The sequence below is a fragment of the Athalia rosae genome, chromosome 4 (assembly GCF_917208135.1).
Source record: "Athalia rosae chromosome 4, iyAthRosa1.1, whole genome shotgun sequence".
Classification (NCBI taxonomy): domain Eukaryota; kingdom Metazoa; phylum Arthropoda; class Insecta; order Hymenoptera; family Athaliidae; genus Athalia; species Athalia rosae.
The window spans coordinates 19,198,517-19,218,176 of NC_064029.1; the positions used below are offsets into that span (position 1 = coordinate 19,198,517).

The 19,660-nt window shown below is 48.4% G+C and overlaps 1 protein-coding gene across 2 annotated transcripts; it reads left to right on the plus strand.

The window, feature by feature from the left end:
* Window positions 1-994: 994 nt before the first annotated feature.
* On the plus strand, window positions 995-18,147 carry LOC105693630. Of its 2 annotated transcripts, none has more exons than XM_048654215.1 (3): window positions 995-1,150; window positions 15,386-15,591; window positions 15,735-18,147. In XM_048654215.1, the coding sequence occupies exons 1-3, from the start codon at window positions 1,010-1,012 to the stop codon at window positions 15,865-15,867; spliced, it is 480 nt and encodes a 159-aa protein (XP_048510172.1). In that variant the 5' UTR covers window positions 995-1,009; the 3' UTR covers window positions 15,868-18,147. The 2 variants fall into 2 exon arrangements, with proteins under 2 accessions (XP_048510172.1, XP_012269106.2); XM_012413683.3 differs by lacking the exon at window positions 995-1,150 and adding an exon at window positions 12,939-13,608.
* Window positions 18,148-19,660: the final 1,513 nt, after the last annotated feature.

The window sequence follows — 19,660 nt, forward strand, 5'->3', positions numbered from 1 at the left end:
ACTCGCGTCCCCGTCTCCCCGATGCATCGCGCAGTAAGAGTCGGTGATATCGTTTCATACCACGATCCCATGGTCGGGACACACGTGCACGATGAGGGCACGACGGCATGCCGTTCGTCCGATGGCACGTGAATGCATAACCGTGACGGTCAATAGTTGAAAAGTGCAATCCGCCTGCAACTATTGCGCTGACCCTGCGGTAAGAGGAAAAAAGAGGGAGAGAAGAAAAAGCGAGACTGGTTTCGAAAAGAAATCATAACCGAGATATCGTCGATTACGTTGACTTGGCGGCCAAACCGACGGAAATCGCCGAAGAATCAATCAATCGACGATGAAATCAGCCGATTTCGACGATTGACCCGTAGCCTGTAGTCCGTAGTACCTGAAATTTCCGGACTCCTGCCATTAGGGCACGCTACACTCGTCCGTCATTCCGTTATCGTTCTCGTTCCATTCGGTTTCGTTTCGTCACGCCGGATTAGTCGAATTCTCTGAAATAACACCTCATACGACGTCTGCCGGGTGACCGAGAACTGTGAAACGCGACGCGAAAATACCTACGTATTCGTCGCGTGTAGAGCCAAGTGCGTAGAACTTGAATTCGATCCCAACGATGGGCAGCTGTAATAGATTTTTACGACATCGGAGGAAGAAGGGGCCAAGGCTTTCGTACGAGGTAATAACATCATCGCGAGGTTCCTGCGACCGATACGACTCTTCTGTAAACTGCGCAAAACACAGTCCAGTCAACGTTCAGCCACGCCGTACGGAGGACGAGGAAAAGGTAAATTTTACTATCTTTTTCAGCAATGGTTTTTGGTAAATATTAGACGATACTCTTATACCTTGTCAACGACATATAAAGATACGTGTGACGCTCGTGAATCAAGGCCAGTCGTCCTGCACCGGCAGAAGGGCAACTCCTTGAAAATTTCATAGAGCGCATTTAGGGGTCACCGTTGAAAGGTCATCTCGAAACGTACGAATACACAAAACTGATACGGTGTATATGACGAATATAGTTTTGGGCATCGCAGAAGTCGGACGTGCGTATTTCGTCAGCCGGTTTCAAGGCGGAGCGGTCAAAGGGTATGCGGACTGGAAAAGGATACGTGGGTGCAATCGTCGACCCGACCGTGGCGACTTGTTGGTATGTACAATTTACATTTTCCACGTACACCATACCTTCCCGGTATGCATCCTGGGCCTTTACCTGTCTTCAAAGATTCACCGTAACGAGTGATTTTCGGTTCTGGGTAGTCGGTCGACCGGAATCGTGTCATCCCGGTACAATGATTTCGACGATCGATCGCTTGCCATTGATTTATACAGCGAAAAATCAAGTTGCGATCACCTTGGGCGTACACCGCGTAATACGCCGTACGTTTAATCATCATTTTCGTCTCGCATAATTTCGTAGGTACTCCTGATTATCGAAGCATTTGAACTTGGCTTTCGGATCAGTGAACTTTGACAACTTTGGCACGTAATTTCACGAGCAATTACTCCCGTTAATACATATAACAAAATCATAACGCGACGATGCGATCGAAGACGCTCGGCGTATACTCCTGTATAGGTATAGGTATACGTGTACGTCCGGCTGTAATTGCGGAAAGGTTTGCGGTCGACGTAGAGAATGGACATAGTTGACCCGGAGTACGCGAAACGTCTCACGTAGATACTTGCGTATCTTTTTTGCCACGGCAATCGTGGCGTTGCGCGTATTAATTGTCAATTGACCGCAACGACCTCGGCCTAGGCGAGGGCGGTGTTTAACCGCAGGTGGCAGGTGTCGAGAAGGGAACCGCAGTCGGTGTCGATTTTCACCCGAACGAATCGTGGCGTACTATGCGTTACGTGAGAATTTTCCAACCGACGAGCGTGTGGCTGCGACAACACGAAGGTATGCGTAACCCGCGAACGGGTGTTTTGCAAAAAGGACGACCTGAGGCGAGCACGAGGCGTACGATCGGCGACGTAAAGTACGCAGTTGCGATTGTGCGAAGCTTACGATCAATCGAACTTTTTTCAAACGATTCGCCGCATTTTTACCCGCTCCATTCATCTACGTCGTTGAACGCAGTACGTATTGTACGAGCATGAAATCCAGACCGCTATTCCCACCGAAGCGGTTCTATTCGCGGTACCTACCGCGAGTCTTGGGATCGAGGGCGCGTACGGATCGGGTCGTCGTCGGCGAGGTTGCGGAATAGCCACCGACCAATTCCCGATCGTGGTCAATCTGCATCGGTATCATTGTTGTGTTGCTTTTTCAACGCGACGTCGTCGAAAGATATTATTTCCCACCTGTGCGTATGATACGCGTGGGTAAGTGCGTCTTTGCGAAACGTACGAAACGTTCGGCGAATCGTCGACGTCGTGCAATCGTACCTTGTGTACCGCATCGTCAGCTGCTCAATGAAACGAACAAAAAAAATGTCGTTCGATAAATATTTGTGGAACGATAAAATCCGCGAGACGAAAAATGAAACTCTTCCTTCCGCGGAGCAATGAGAAATAGGGGGAGGTAGTCGATTCTACGTATCCGCCTATACTTGCACGTCCGACGCGTGTATAAACGACGCGACGCGATGTATGGTACATAATTGTACGTGTATGTATGTCGCGGCTGATAATAATTTCTTGTTATTTTTCATTAATAACGTTACATGCGCAGCAGAAACTACGACGACGGTATATGTACGTATATCGCCGCTTAAAAAAGTTGTAAACAGATTCCACGCTGGTTTAGATTATTGACGTTTGATTGGAGCAACGCAGAGGCTCGCGCGGAGTTACGACGTTACCAGTCGTATATGCCGAGGCCTGCGACGCAGTAACCTCTTAAAACTGCACCCGGCACACGTTCTCTAGATATTGTAATTACATTAATTGTAATACCGACGATTAGCCGGGGGATAATAAATTATCGGCGAGCCAGCAACTACCACCTTATTTTTCATACAATGGCCCGTCGAATAATAACTCGAAATAGCCCCGAGTGCGCACGAGAGCCGATTTTTTCAGCGCGATTCCATACGGTATGGAAAATCGCGAGGTGATCGGGCGCACTTGTTCCACGTACAATTTCGGGTTCTCGTCCAAGTCGAAACCCTATCTATATATATATATATATACGTACTATATCCGGACTCTTGGTCTAGGGAAATGACATTACCGAAACTGTTACGTCAGCCGTCAATTACTGCGAGAGATTGACCGTCGCTCGTTGCCGACCCAAAAGCTGTTAGATTGCCCAGAATTTTTAATACGAAAATTTTTCTATCGTCCACGAGGAAACGAAGGGTCAGACGGATTCGGCACAATGACGTCAAATCCATAATCCCGTTGGCGATGCCACGTTAGAGAAACGGGGATTTCGCTCGCAATCAAAAACGCTTGTAGAGTGTAGCCGGCAGAGAAAGGTCCAAAAAATTTTGAATCACCAGCAGTATGGTATTCAGCTTTCGACGTCACTTTTTCGGACATTATCGCACATCCTTTGGCAGAAATTCACTGCTGAATCGTTGAAAAATGCTCGGATAAAAAGATCCACGATTTGTGACTAGCGCATCTTACGCGGTGTACATGCGTACAGGTTTGCAGTGATCGCGACCCACGGGAAAAGTAGATCGTTTTACGAGCCAAAAGCTTAAGTTTGAATGACGCAATGCTAATTTGATTGCGGATCGGTGCAGCGCAGACCGATTAAGGACTGCTAAAATTAGACCCGGCCAAAGGCGGTGCCTCGGCTAGCCAAAAATTGGGCAATCGAGAACATTGTTTACTCGATCAGAAGTAAATGGTACCCGTGAGTATTTGAATTCGTTAAACTCGACGCGTGAAAATAACGACGATTTCCTTTCGATCGTCGGGAAAGCTCGCACAGAACACGAGGGGGATACAACGTGGCGAGGGCCAGCCGGTCGTCGATTTAGATTGCCGATGACTCGCGAAGCCCTTCGATTCGTATCCGTATGTGTGTGATACACGCCACGACGATTGGCCCCGGCAGCTGTTTATCAATGCCGAGCGAGTGATGTCCTTAACGAATGATCATTCATCCGAATCAGTTCAATGGCACGTATTAGTGCGCAGCTAACGCGGATACGCCGCTGATACCGATAACGGCATCGATAGGAGGTTCGTACGGTCATTCGGAAGACGGTCTTCGGGGTTCGTGCACGCGTACGTACCTCGAGGACGCAACCGGTGCACTCCAGAATTTGCTCGTTGTCGTCGAATGCGACCGAACCAGGATCCGAATGGCGTGCGCGTTCGAAAAAAATCGTTAGACTCGAGATTGCAATTGTATGCAGGTTAAACGCGCCGCTGTAAATCATCGCGCCGGGATCGACCGGTTGCATCGTATCTTCGTTACGTCCGACGAGCACGGTGAGATCGGTGTCGATCGTAAACGTCTAGGATATACGTCGGCGGATCGATCGCGCATTCGGTTATCCGAAGCGCTCGAGTTAACCACTCTTTTACGATAATTGCCAGCGCGATATTCCCCTTCGCGATCGCCCGGCTCGAAATCAGATGCAATCGTGAACAACATCACCTTGGATCAGAGCTGTCCTATGTATAGCCGCGTGCAGGTTCGCGTTTCCTCAAGCTCGAAGGGGAAGCAGCTTAAGCTCAGCAGTTCGCGAAACTAACGAATAAACGATATGACATACGACGGACAGACGGGCGGAGGCAAGGCAAGGTCTGTCTCGTGAACGATTTGTGCGTCTAGACGCGCCGCAGTTCTCTTCAACACGTTGATTCACCGGAACCGATTTAGCTTAACCCACGCGATAGACAAACTTGATCCGACTACGCTGCCGTAATTCCCTGAAAACCCCGACAGACAGACGAAACATCCTTCCGCGAGTAGCCAGAATCAAAGATAAAAAGAGAAAAGAGAAAAAAGAGGAAAGAAAAGAAAAACAGATTACGAACAAAGAAAAAAGCGGAAAGCAAAAACGCGGTAAATCCAACGTTAGATGCGACGCTCTCGCGCTCGGGATGCGGCGACATCTCAAAAACTTAATCAAGCGATACGCCGCAGTCGTTACGATCTCGTTGCTATCGTTCACATAGCGGCGGAGCCTTCGCGTTCAACCAGCTTTTTTTTATTTCCCCCCTATTCTTTCGCTTGGCGGTGCAACGTAAATTTCCCGAATCGTCCTTGAATCTCACCATCTCGCCTTTTATACGAATCAAGCTTCATTGAAAAGCCAGCTTACCGATCTCAATCCGAACGGTATCGCTGCAAAATCGGGGAATGAGATTTGGCTTTTGCCTCGCTACAAAGGAACGAAGATCCAACGGCGCGGTGGACGTCGACGCCTAATTTGAGGACAGTTTTAGGTGGTAGGTATACAAGACGACGGGTGAAAGGTATAATAACGCCGCCGTCTCCATCTCCGTCTCCGTCTCCCAAGTCTGCGTAAATACGCGTAAATTCGCCCGCGATACTTAGTGGATCCGGCAGCATCAAACGATCCCGTTTATATTTCATACAACTCGGCTCCCTTGTGCCCCCCGCCATTTGATGTTTTTTTCTTATTATTTTCAATCATCTTTTTATCCCAAATATAATACCAACCTGGCGCCGCTTCATAGCGCCGCCAGGCATTCACACTCGATATACCGTGGCTGGTGGCGGTCGGTCGGTTGTCGGTGACACTTATACCAATACACCGTTGGCTATAGGCAGGCCACTCGACGTACCTCCGTTCGCCATTCTTCGGAATCGGATACGCGTAATATTTGCTCTCGCAAACGCAACGCGGGGTCCGAACGATCGGGGCGAGGGTACGGAAACGAGACTCGATCGCGGCGAAACGTCGGGATCGGGTCACGGCCGTCACGTCGTCGGCTGAAAGAAGGGTGGGCGATCATTTCCACTTTGCCCTTTTCCCTTCCGAAGGTGTGCGGTGCTGAAGGGCAATAATATCGCTCGCATCCCGCCTTCCGATCCCGGAAAATGACTCCGATCATCGGCGAGGGCCGATTGATTATGACCGCAACTTTGGGACGCCGCCAAAATTCGGAAAGACACCTGGTGCACGAGCAGCTAATGACCGTTGCACAACCTGGCAAGTTGGCCGTACGGTAGCCCGACGGAGTACGCAACCGATGAATCGGTCTGACCGTCCGTCTGCCGCAAGCGGGCGAAACACGTCGTGCGGAAATTCACTCTTGGAACTCGGTCCAACGAAAATCACGTCGACCGTAGCACCTGTGACCTGTGCACACGTCGCGGCGGAAATAATCGGCGTCGCGCTGTCTGAGAACTGACCAACCGACCGGTGGCTACCGCCCAAGCCTCGCGACACGTTGCGTTGAAGCGAAAAGTGATCGTTACGACTCTATGCAAGCCCCTGCAGCGTCCGGGCGGGAAGCGAGGGTGAACAAAGCTCGAATTCGCGAGATACGCGAAAAAGTCGAACGAATTGCAAGCGGACGCACGCAACGCTGGTGCATCAGGGTGTGTCCACCGGTCGCCCGTGCGTCGCACTCCTTTTGAAAGTCGAGGTGCGGGCGAAAAAATTGTCGGAAATTTACGTGAGAAATTGCTACGACGCGTCTCGCGCTCGAGTGGCCGACATCTCGTGATCCGAGATCTTGAATATAGTCCGCACGACTAAAATAACGAGACGTGATGCAATTTCGGTAATCTTTGTCTCGCGTCATTCTATTACGGAAGATCGCCGAAGTCGATGAATTCTCTCCAACCGCCCAGCTTTCGCATAAATCCGACGAAGCTTTTGCCCGTGCCGATCGAACGACGAATCGAACGTGGGACTCCACGATCGGCGCACCTGTGCCAAAAGATAGCGGGGCACACGAGTCGGTCCAGCGGGCGGTTACGCGTGGTGAAACCATTTTGAGGTGACGCGGTGTCATCCGCGTGTTCGCGGGCCTTCTAAAAACGCGCGCGTCAACGGGGTTGGCATAAAACGAGACCGGTGCTGGGGATATGAAAATAGAAACGGAAAACTCGTACGATTGTTTCGACGAATCCAGTCGGACAAACGAATCGCACGATCTCCCGTCAAATATTCCTAACGCACGACGTCGAGGTGAGATCGAGGCGAGTACCGCGACCCAGAGGGTATGTAAGGGGCGTAGGCATATCCTGCTATACACGCGAATACGTGACCCGAGCCTCGTACGGTGCAACCAGATGCGGCGCACAGGGCACAATAGCACAGCGTGTGGCAATTGTACGGTATACCCCCGATCCTACGCTAGTATTACGTCGGTCGATTTGCGCGCGGACATCACGCCACCGACGATCCACATTCTGCAGCCCCGTTAACGAAGGGATAGCGCACGATGAAAATACCGAGTGCATCTCTCCAACTGCGAGAGGTGCAGCTGTGTCGGTGTCGGTGTCGGTGGCGGGGCAAGACGAAAAAGAGCCCGCAGACACGGACACCCGTACAATGTTCCACGGTATGGTTCGTTTCGTCCTCGAATCAAGTGTTGCGCCACAATACACCTCTTCCCCCGCCGAGGCAACGATCCCGAGAACCCCGCGCCGGTGAGGAGTACGTCGTCTCTTTTCACTACCTGCACTTTGCTCGACGCGCCCCCGCGGTCCTCATTAACCGGAGTAATTACACGGCCGATCGGAGGCTGCGAGATGCAACGGCTGAAACGAGGCAGGAAATGGAAGCGGACGAGTGGGAGAAGCGAGAGCGGAGACCAGAAGGGAGACGCGAAGATGCAGACGGAGACGGAGGGTTTAGTGTCGATCGTTGTACGACGCTTCTCTTCTAGTTTCGATTTTGGATGTCGCACCTCGATGCGGGTGGAAATTCGTTCCCTAATCGTTGAAACAGATCTGGTTCTACGTAGAATTGGACGGTGGCGAAGGGCGTTCGTTTCGTTGTACGACGCTTCCTCCCATTCGCTCGGTTGTTGCACGGCTCTACTATTGGCACCGCCAACTGCCGTACGGTGTTGCTCGCTATAGGTGGATCGTAGACACCTAATAACTTTGCGAGAATCGTTCTATTTTGATATCTTAATTACTCGATGGCTCCTCGCCCGGCTTGGACACGCGGTGCGAATCATAGCCAGCCGATCTCCGCTGACTCCCCACTTACCGAAGAATCGAACCTTTCCCCGGACCTTTTTCCCCGATGAGTTTTCTCGACTACGACTCGTGAGTTTCGGTCGGATCGCGCATGCCACCAGAGGGGTGTGTAGGGAGAAAGACACAGGGATGAAAAAAAGACACTGAGAGGGGAGACCACGTGTTCTACACGTGATAAACCCGTGTCAAGTTTATGAGATTCCGTGAATCAACAGCTCGTACGACGTACTCGACGGCGTCGTCGACCAAGGCGAACAGCGGGACGCTAAAATTTTAGGGAATCGTGTTACGTAATCGCCCTGGCCAGACTCGACTGGACTGCCAAGAAAATTCTATAAGGCAAATTGCTTCCTCTCTTCTCGGAAAATGGTCTCTCGGGGCACCTGCAGACTCTAATCGTCCGTCACGGCGCAGCGGCGATGTATCAGCCTTACCTACGTCGTCTCCGTTTCTATCCCGGAACGGGACGCGGGGTGGCATGGGCTCTACGTCCACCGCCGTGCTCTTCCGTTCGTCGTACTCGCTACCTTTCGGCCGAACCCACGTAACACCACCGCGTCATCCGTCTTATCTCGGAACCAAATCAAACGCGAACCGTTCGCTCGTAATTTATTCGGTTCTTCATTTATTCGGTCGTTCATCGATCGATGAATTCGTTCGCTCGTTCGTTCATCCATTCATTCGTCCGTTCATTCATTCGTTCGTTCGTTCGTTCGTTCGTTTACTCGTTCGACGATGTGTCCGATGAAAGTTCCACGTCGAGTCTGTGATTTTCCAAAGCGAATACGTGTGGTGGTATTAACCGTATCGCGTGCGATGACGCCGAGTAACTATAAATCGGAGCGTAAGAATTTATTGCCAGTTCTAATTTATCGTTTCATTCAACAAGATACGCGCGAGGTTGCGCTCGATTAAAAATAGGGACCTTGTATTGACGTCATCGACGATACCCGGCGTCAACGATTGCGGCGAATTTCCGCTTTTTATGCCACCGATAAACAAATCCCTGTGGCGATTGAATCGCCAGCGCGTCCGAACCCTTGAAACATCACGTTCTGAGAAACGTGACGGAAAACTTTTCCTCGTCATGTTTTGCGGAATTGATAAATAATTTCGGGGGAACTCATTTTTTTTGTGTTTTTTTTTTTTATCGTATCTGTTCTCGAATGACAATTAGACAGCCGTTATCGAATGGGACTGCAAAGGCTACCGGAGGGCACTGGGTTCCATAATCGCTCGGACTCGGAGTGGAGTAATCGGATCGCAATCGCGATACCGATCGACGAATATTGATTAACGAGGATTGTTTAAGATGCGCCGGCGGCGAATCGTTTCGGTTGGTTGGTTGGTTGATTGGTTGGTCGGTTGGTTGTGAAAATGCGAGCTTTTTTCCAAGGAGGGCGGTAAATCTCCGTAATCATAAATGGACCGCATCGTCGGAGCAGGGATCACCCGAGGCTGTGGTATAGACGAACATTCCCGAGCACCCTTCCGGGAACCCGTTGACGTCACGGGTGCCTTCTTCTCCAGCACTCGAGTAAAAAATTAATGGAGCAGCGACGGGGCGCGCGAGGAGAGGCGGCACGAAGAGAGGAAAGAAGATACGGAAGTCTAGCGGAGGAGGTGAAAGACGCTTGGGAGGAGAACTCCGGGCGCAACGGAATAGTCGTCGATCTCCTCCAAGGGATAATTACTCCCCGAGTACGCGCGTGCAGCTCAACCGCCGTACGAAGTCGTGAAAGAGCCGCGAATGCGTCGAAACTACGAGAAAACGAAGCGGGAGGAATAAAGCGGGGAATCGCTCGTAGGCCCGACTCGGCGCTGCCGGAGTTTAGGTACAAAAAATTAGTGACGGAGGGTCACGGGTGGTATCGGCCAGCACCTCACGAAGTCGGGAACTCTCCAACGAAGTAGCCGGTGACGGACTGACCCGTCGACGAATCGACCCTCGAAGGCCCGTCGCCTCGCTCGCTCCAACGACGAGCCAACGAGCGCACTCGCATTCCATAGGGATCCTTCCTGGAAGTGGTCCTCCAATGACGTCATTCACCCGTGGATACGACAGCCGACCGATATCGACGCCGTTCGGCTAATTGAATCATTTATCGGTGGCGACGCGTCGAGACCTACGCGCCGTTCGGAAATTCGGATTCACTCGATTGCAGAACCGGATGAAATCGGTTCAACGAATCTGGAGGAACGAGAGTTTTCAAAGGCATCTCGCCAGCGACGATCGTTCGACAGATTTGCAAACGACAATTGACGACGAATTAACCGCAATGAGTGCAGCGCGGCTACCCCCCGTGACGTACCCTGTACGGGACCGCGATACCAATGGATTAATAATTGTCGACTGCACGCCGAGACGGGATACGCGTCACCGCGGGCACAGAATCTGCGATACAAATATTTGGTCACAATAAAGGAATAGGAGAATATCCGCTCCTCCGATCGACGAACCACCCATACATCGCCGATCGTGGAATCGAACGCTACGCTGACCACGAAGCGTTCGACGAGGTTCTGCGAACATCATCGCGCGATTCGGGGGACACCGAATAAATCCATTAGTGGCGCGTGTATTTCATCATCGTTTCTATATTCTTTCTGACGTAAATCTTGATTGAAGAGAATTGGAGAAACGAGATTGTTATTAAAAACATACTTCGCGTACAATATCGGCGAAACATAAATAATATCCGTTGCCCACGTTCGAGATGAGAACAACAAGTGATTCATCCGTCCGTAGCTCTTGATGCGCATACTTACTACCCATGTGAAAAGCGACCGAGAAAAAACAACTCGCGAGTACGGTGCGTATCAAATCGATCGCCATTTTTCCAAAAGATCCCGAAATCTCCTCCGAGTTGCAGGATTCCGCCGATCGGTGTCCGGGCCCTATCTGTGCACAGGTATAATAATTGCGGGATAGGATCGGAGTGGCATTCCTCCGCCTCGGCGCAACATGGAAGAACCAATTGTGCGAGGATCGGTACCCAGCGTCGCAAAACTAACAAGGTTTGAACGTCGGCGATTTTCTCGCCCGTTCTCATCGTCTCCTCGTCGCCACGTTGCGTTGTCGTCATAGGTAATCACACAAAGTGGACCCAGATGCGCGCGGGGTACCGAGTACCTCTGTCGCTGGTGGCGGACAGGCGTCGACGAAAACCAGTTCAAGCTCTTCGCTCGGAAATATTCGTTATGGCTCATCTAGTTTACCCCGACCATTCGTACGGAATCTGACCCGTGCCCTACGCCGGCTCGATCCGACAAACTGCGTCCTCCCGGATCGACTGGATACCGATCGAGGACGATGTCATTAGCATAATTGTCGTCGAATCGGCGATCACAGTATCCGCATACGCCGATTTATCGATTTTTCCCAGCGGCTGCGGTACGCGCGTAGATTGTGAGCCAAGTCTCCGGAAGTGGTCCGGTGATATCGAAATCGAATAGGTCGAGGAAAAACGATCGCCGACCACACGTTCCATGAATTTCACCGATGTTTGCGACGTGCGGTAAGAGGAATCTCCGGTAAGATAGCGGCCGCATGGAAGCGGAGTCGAGTTTATGAGGCGACGTGACGTCATTGAAAAGAACCGCTGGTATTGGATGGCGTGAGGCGAGCCTCCGTCGAGCCCTCGTCGAGTCCCGATTTCAAATTACCGATTATCAGCGTCGATCGATCCGTTCTACCCGATGCGCACCCCTAGTTCTCATCTGGCGGCAGATTCTCAGACGTCAACCCCGCGGCCTGCTTATTCCCGAGTCACAGAATCGGGGACTCGTGACTCGAAATCCGATGCGAAGTCCTCGGAGTTCGCAGCGTTTCGCGGAAAACGGTGCAACGAGCACGCTGCACGGAGGTGACAGTTCTGACGCACATTTACGAGTCTTCGAAATTTTTTATCACGTATTTTCGAACCGAAACTTTCCACCGTACTTTGAAGACTACGTCACTCGATCCGGCTGCAATTTCCCACACAGGATATGCACTTTCATAGTGTAATTTCGAATGAACACGTTTTGTGCACTACCGCGTTGCACGATAGCACACGCCACGGTGACGCTGTACGAGTGAAAGAAGATGCGAAAAGGGCTCAACCGCGTCAAACCTGAGGCATGAATAATTTTCCGTAACGAAAATTCGCGGAACATTTTCAAGGGTCGCGAATTTTATTTCTCGTTCGAGAATAACACCAGTGTCACATGGCTGTACGCGGTCCCGCGGTCAATCGTCGTCGATGGCTTTCAATCAAAAGCGTACGTTATTCGCCGAGTGAAAAGAAACGACAATTATCGCACGAACGAAAATTGTAATTCATCGCTATATGAACAGCCGGCGAGATGCTCGAGCTCGCCGGCTGTGTATGATACGTGCGACGACATCGACGATACTTTCCGATTGAAATGTTGAAAAAACAGAGAAACTAATCGGACTCGGTCATGATCCATTTTTTGAAGCGACGGGCCAACGAGTGGCGTACGATGACGCGAGCGGAACGTTTGGTTTCGTCAGATCCTCGCCACATAATTACGAAGACGAAGCCGCGAATTCCGTGAACTGGCGTGATTTTGAAGAGCAGCAGCATCCCTTGCGACCGGAGCTTGCACCCGTTACGCCGTAACGGAACAGCGCTGAACCGGTGTTTTCCGAATCTCATCCCTTAGTCTTTGATTTTCATCGACACTTCTCGCAAGTAGCTACTTAAGTTCAACTTACAACTTATTATAACTCCTAGCGTGGTCCCCTCCTCCCCCACCGCAGTTGCCACCACCCCACTACCAGTACCACCACCGAGCAGAGCTAGCTCTGCAGCCTATATAAACCCTCCGCAGCGCGAGCCTCCTCACTTGAGAGAGTGACAGGTCCTCGACTTTTTTCTCAATCCATATCGCGTGATACGGTTTACCGGCGTCCAGTTCATTGGAGATATTTCATTCGATCGATACGGTAATTTCAAGTCGCATAAACGTGTCCATGAGAATATATGAATCGAAGAACTGCGCCGACGTATATATCTGCACGAAGATAGGGAATACATATCCGTAATAATTATTTATGTGCCCCGCGATTTCGCGTGGATTTCAATATCGGGAGTTTGATCGGATTCGTTCAGTTTGGAGAAGTATAAAAGTTTGACCAATTGAAACCCTTTGAGCAGCTGCTGCTGCTGCTGGTGCTGCGAGTACGCGACACACGCGGGTATAATAATATACGTTGAACGACGAAGAGCTGTGTGCCGGCTGCATCCAAGTTTCAAAGATAAGCGCGGTTTAGTTTTGTGTCACCGAAAAGTTTCAGTTCCCGATCAAAGCCGAAAGTTAAAAAAGTCAGGCGCGAAAGGCTAAGGGCGAGAACGTAAACTTTGGCTCCGACGTCGAGTTGTAAAATTTCTCGGAACAACGGACAGGCAGACATGGCTGCGTTTCGACTGCTCGTGTGTTTCGTCATTACCACTTTCTGGTTCTGCTCACTTATCAACGCCGCAGCGGTTCACAGTTTGGTGAGTATGATATTTCGTCGGTGGGAACAGGAACACTCGTACATTTTCATTAACGGTCGAACGAACACGACTCGCACCTCTGCCCCTCCCGCTTCGGGGATAAATCCTCTCGTGTCGCACGCCGTCCCATACCCCGAATCCAATAACGCGGCTCTCGACAACAACATCGCAGGGACGATGTCAATCGTCTCGCGTCGTCGGATCGATCGACGTGACATCAATCGCCGTTCACGGGACACGTTTTTCGATCCTCCGATCGGAAGGGATTCCAAAAATTGAAGCATACCCCTTTCAGCTTTCGAACGCGCCCAAAAACTCTGAAATTATCGCATCGCGACCGCGCAGGACGAACGGATCACGACCGTGCGTTCGACATCAGGCGTCGAGCTTTCCGATACACGGGTGTGCGTCCACCGATTTCAAGGTGGGGTGCTTTTGTCGCTTTGCCGATTCATATCGGACGATGTTCGGTCTCCGGGGTGGTTCGCGTTACGCGTACGCAATGTCGTAGAACGCGTCGAATCCGATGCGTACCGATCTATCGCCTGCGTTGCGCACACTTGGCGAGGTTTTTGACAATTTTTTGTTCTCGCACAGCTTAGGATTCGACACGCCCGCTGAACGCTGAAACCCTCAACGCGTAAATATATCATCGTTCGATGTGTCCACTCGGCGTATATTTATATACACGAACGCGCGTACCTCGCAGCAGCTGGAAGCGAGTCGAGTACGCACGAATCCGTGTGCATACCTAGCAATGCACTAATTACATCGAACCAGTTCGGTCTGGATGTAATAATTTTCAGTCACGCGACACGCTGAAACGGTTCATTCATGAATTGAGGTGTATCGATGTGGATCCTCGTAGGTGCGTGTACGTGCAACGTACTCGGTAACTCTAGATTGAGTCATCCCACGCTCCCGGTATCCGAGTTACCGGTTCCTGTCCAGATGTGCCACCGGCCATCCATTGCGCTCTCCGCCCTGCACACGTACACGCGTACCTTGCCACCAATTTCACCTATTGCCTGAAATCGGTTCGTTTTTTTGCCAGCCGCCGATTACTCCCTCGTTGCGCTGCCTTTGGCTGCGAGTTGCCGCCGTTCCACCTACGATACTTGTGAAACACACCGGTATACGTACAAGACCCACCGGTATACCCGGTATGGAAAGCCGAACTCGATCGTCGTGCGTAACGCGTTTCCAAGTTGATCAAAATATTGACCATCGGTCCATATATTGGTGATAACCGACGGTGGGGGAGGCGAGGCGAGGCCCGGGGGTGATAATGACGGCGATAGTGAATGAAGGGAAAAACAAGGGCAATACATCGTGTATTCGGTTCACGGATCTTTCAGCGTCGTCTCTAATTTTCCGTATACATATTGTAACGTGCACGTCCCTACGCGTGTACGTGTATCGGATGGTTCGAGTTATCTCTCTGCGCATGGCATATACTAAATAGGGTACCTACGGTATTGGTAGTAAAGTTGTCTTTGCTTGAATAACAATACCCGTGTATGCGTTACAACATTTTTCCTACCCGGTACGCATTCCTGCCCACGTTAATCCGAACACGCACGAAGCAAATTATCGCGACGTACACGCGTCATCGTCGATAACTTCGTATCAATGATCCGGTCGTCCGAAATTTCGAGTCTCTTTTCAACGGTGATCCGCGACGTTGTTCGTCATTCGGCGTGCCGACATTCGCTCTCGGTGGCAACTTTCGACAGACATCTATATCTATGTGTAAAACGGCCCGATCATCTTGCAGATATTCGGCGAACAACCGCAAGTCCTATCTGAAGATATGCGAGAAATCGGGATCGGAAACTTGGCTCGCGCGGAGGCGTCCGAGCGTCTTCGCTACCGCCGATCGATCGACTCGGACATCCACAGAGTTTGCCACAGCACAACACCCTGCGGATGGGCGGTATACGTGCCGTTCACAAGAAGAGTCGACTACTTCATGAGAAACACGTAAGCTCGTCGTTCCCCGATTTATCCTTTGATTTTCTGGTCACTTGTTCTCCGCCTTGCGCAAAGTCGTGCATAGTCATGAATCCGCGCGCGCTTCGCATCTCCCTCGCTGCAATGCCTCTTATTCTTCTGCGTTATTTCAGATGCACGTGTCCGGTGACGTTCAAATGCATAAGAACGGACGATGACTTGTCGGTCAGCGCGTACGTCTACAGGTGTAGATACAACACAAGCGCATCGGACATCGAGTCACCGGTCGACGAAACGGCCAATTAAAACAAGGTCTGAAAAATGGTATTGTGCTCCAGCTTGGGTAGAAAATCTGAACGCGAGGCCTACTGCCCAAGGTAGTTTTTATCACATTCGATTTGCTCACAGATTTTAATGGCTTACATCGAAAACGACTTCGTTCAACGAAACGAGGAAAGACTGATCCGAAGAAATAGGTGTATCTGTTACATGCGATTTCATTTTACAGGAAAAGATCAATTTTCATACCCTACAGGTATAACGATTCACTGTAGAAATGCGAGGCTCTCGTGACTTCCGCATTCCCTGCAACGTGTTATCTCTCTGATTTACGCAATTTTTATCCAAAGATATGAACGATTATCGATTCGTTGGTATTTCTCTTATTTCATTATTGTTGCCAAGACGCTCACCATCGGGTCCTTCTCCGCTGGATCGTAAGAAGATATTTTCGTTCCGTTTCCCTTTTGTAAGATCTATCTTTCCAACGCCTCGGGATCCTACGAAAGATGGACGAGTCTTTCGGTGTTGTTCAGCGAATTAAGGTGTATGTATAATAGTATACGGATTATCGGCTGTACTCCGGCGAACGAGTGGGAGAAGACAAAGAGCAAGAGAGATGTAATTAGAGGGCTCGCGATACTAATGCCGATGCATCGAGCGTGTAAAGTGTTTTTTGGAAGTGAAATTGATTCGATAACTGGTATCTCTGCAGGTGTTTCTTGTGGGCCGAACATATTTTCTACCGGTAGCGCATAAACTCAACTACGATCTACTCGATTTGAAGACGGCGCTTGATAGATCCGCTGTATTGCGTGCAAGTCCGTATAATGACATAATCTACCTAATTGTAAGTGGGCATGCACACACCGTATACGGTCTGCCCTACGTACTACGTCCGTGCAGAATGCGTGCGAAACTACACGCGCAAATGCGTTTGGCTATCATGTAATACGCACACTATACGGTATGCCTAATCATGGTAATGGTAATTGATAATTATTTAAGTAATAACACTAAATATAAGCATATTGTTTCTCAAGAAACATCTTCAATTATATCTGCATACATGACCTGTACATTATACATATACCTAGACAGGAGGGCAGGGGCTAGCACCGGGCGCACCTGAAAGGAATCAGGAATAAGTGCGTAGCCCATGATTTGGGAAAGTATTCTATGAACCGGATGAATCGCAACCGATTTTTCGACTCATGTTGTAAATCAGCCCAATCTATTGTATACCCTATTTTTCCCGAAGGCAACACTACGTATAGTTACGATATAGATTATAGCCGTTGGTAACTATACAAACCACGAACCAGCAATGGGTAGTTGTAATATCGTCACGGAATAAGGGAACGCAGAACACCCTCAACGTACTTAAAGTAGTTAAAAAGATGAACGGTTGGAAAGGAAGAAGTAAAACAGCATACAACAATTGCGGTAGCTACCTTTAGTTTGTACAACAACGTAGAAAATATCGACTATTAGGTTGATTGAGGAGGAAAAAAGAAAAGGAATCAGAGTTGTTACGTTCGTTACTTAATATTTGTGTACAAAATTTATTTTTCGCCGGAAAAACATTGTTTCTTTGATCACGAGATGAAAAGTTCTTTCCAGTAAAATTGGCAAACGAAACTTGATATATGTATACTATACGATATACGCACGTAAATGTACATGTATGTATGCATACACCTATGATGTATATGCATATAAACGTATACCTATATATGATTACATATGTGTATAGATATATCTTTCGGACAAACTTTGATTATCTCGACAGGAAAGAAGAAAATCAATGATGAAAGAATACTAGTAATAAATGAGAATGATAATAGTATAATAATATTTAACGGGAAAGATTACAATCGGTGACTGATCAGTTCTTAAGTATTTATTGTTGTCATAACAGGCTCATGATATATGTTATAAAGTTTACTTTTGGAACTCTCAAACTCACGTCGTTTGAAATTATATATTTGACGCGGAGGAACAGGAAAAAAATTATATCGTCTTTCGGAAATACTTTTCGGTGGAGAGCGTGGGATTAACATACGGATTACCGAGCAACTCGTTTAATCAGTTGAAAAGTTTAAAGGTTCCATCATCATACCTGCAGCGTGGATGCGAAATTCTCAAATGATTTTGTACCGACAGCAACCATGTTCAACTGACGTAATCTTAAGGCATATAGATTCTAGGCGAGAAAGACCTCAGTTCAATGTATTTATGCGCAGTATTTCGTCTACCGTTATAACCCATATGTACACAAATTAAAATACATACCTTTATTTTTAATTATTGATGATTACGTTCTTATTGAGTTCAATGAAACCAATCATAAATGATATTATTAATTTACTATGATTACCTTCGTTATAATTGTATCATTTGTAATAAAATAAATAACGTTACACGAATAGACCAACCGAACGATAGCTCCGCGATACCTGAAATTGAAAATGCCATTCCAGTTATTGAAATCGTGACTACAAGTTTCACAGACAATTAAATTGGCATACAAGGAAAACCAATCGGTAGTCTCATTTTTTTCGGCGCTGCTAAAGAGTGAAATACTGAAGTTATAAATCTATATCGTTTCGATATTTGGATCAATTTGTTCTGCGAAAGCTGGTTCCTGAGCTCAATAAACCCAAAAAATGATTTTCGTTCTTAGTCTGACTCCGAAAAGAAATCAAAGGCTACATTAAGTCTTTAGATTTTCGCGATTTCTGGGGTAAGTATTTTTAATAAATTTTGAATCGTTCGAATGACCATTTGCGTTCATTTCAAGCCTAGAGACACCGATCCGTTGAGTAACTTGAGCTATGAATAAATTCCTCAGGGGTATCCTAATCTATCACTTTTCACAGAGATAAAATGATGAGAAATTTTTTTCTGACATTTTAAAATGACGTAGTTCATAATTTATGAAGCAGCATTCGCAATGATGAATATTGTTAACGCTCTATCATTGCTAATGAATTCAACCTGATTACCACACTTATATACATCTTACCGTTGTCCCATTATAAGCTGTCTAGGGCAATCAAATTCCGGTAACAGAATTGATTACGCATTTGAATTGATTACGCATTTGTAAATGGTTGAAAATCATCTTGATGGTTTGTTCGCCAAGAACGTATCGGCTTATGTTCAATGAACCATTTATATTTCATGAAATCAGTCAAACCATATTCAGTTTGATTGCCGAAAACCTTGGTGTAGTCTTGATCAGGACGCCATTGTCTGTTGCTGTGCAATGATGATTATAATCATTCAAATGGCTATGCCATTATGGACAAAATACGCATAATTCATATACACCTTGCATTGAATTCTCTTAGCTGAGGACCAGACAGCCCTTTTGGTAGTATCTTGTAACTAAGATCATGAGTCGTTGTCCAATTGTTAAGATACTCCGATCCGTGATGGTCGATCATTAGCCTAGCACCAAGTCCCTGTTTGAAATTATATACTAATTTCTAAATATCGAAACTATATCCTGGAAAACCATTGAAGATTCATTATACTTGACATCGTATTCTCTGCTCCCATGCCTCGAACTTGGGCCTTATCAAATATTTTGTACTGTACGGTCTATAACTAGTTTTGCACAGCGAAGCCCAGCTATCCCTTTTGCCGGACGATCGGTCCAAAGATTCTTGCCGCCGGTTGCCTTCTAGAACTCCTGCTTGATGAATTCTCTCCGAAATGTCGATACCCCGATGGTTATCGCTTTGCTGTCGAACGAACGGCTGCAAGGATACAGGTCCACCCTCTGAAATGAAATTTATTGCCTCCATTTCCT

Coding starts and splice junctions, on each gene's coding strand:
- LOC105693630 (XM_048654215.1), top strand. CDS start 1,010: ATGACGAATATAGTTTTGGGCATCGCAGAAGTCGGACGTGCGTATTTC. Junction 1,151..15,385: donor CCGACCGTGGCGACTTGTTG/GTATGTACAATT, acceptor ATCATCTTGCAG/ATATTCGGCGAACAACCGCA. Junction 15,592..15,734: donor GACTACTTCATGAGAAACAC/GTAAGCTCGTCG, acceptor GCGTTATTTCAG/ATGCACGTGTCCGGTGACGT.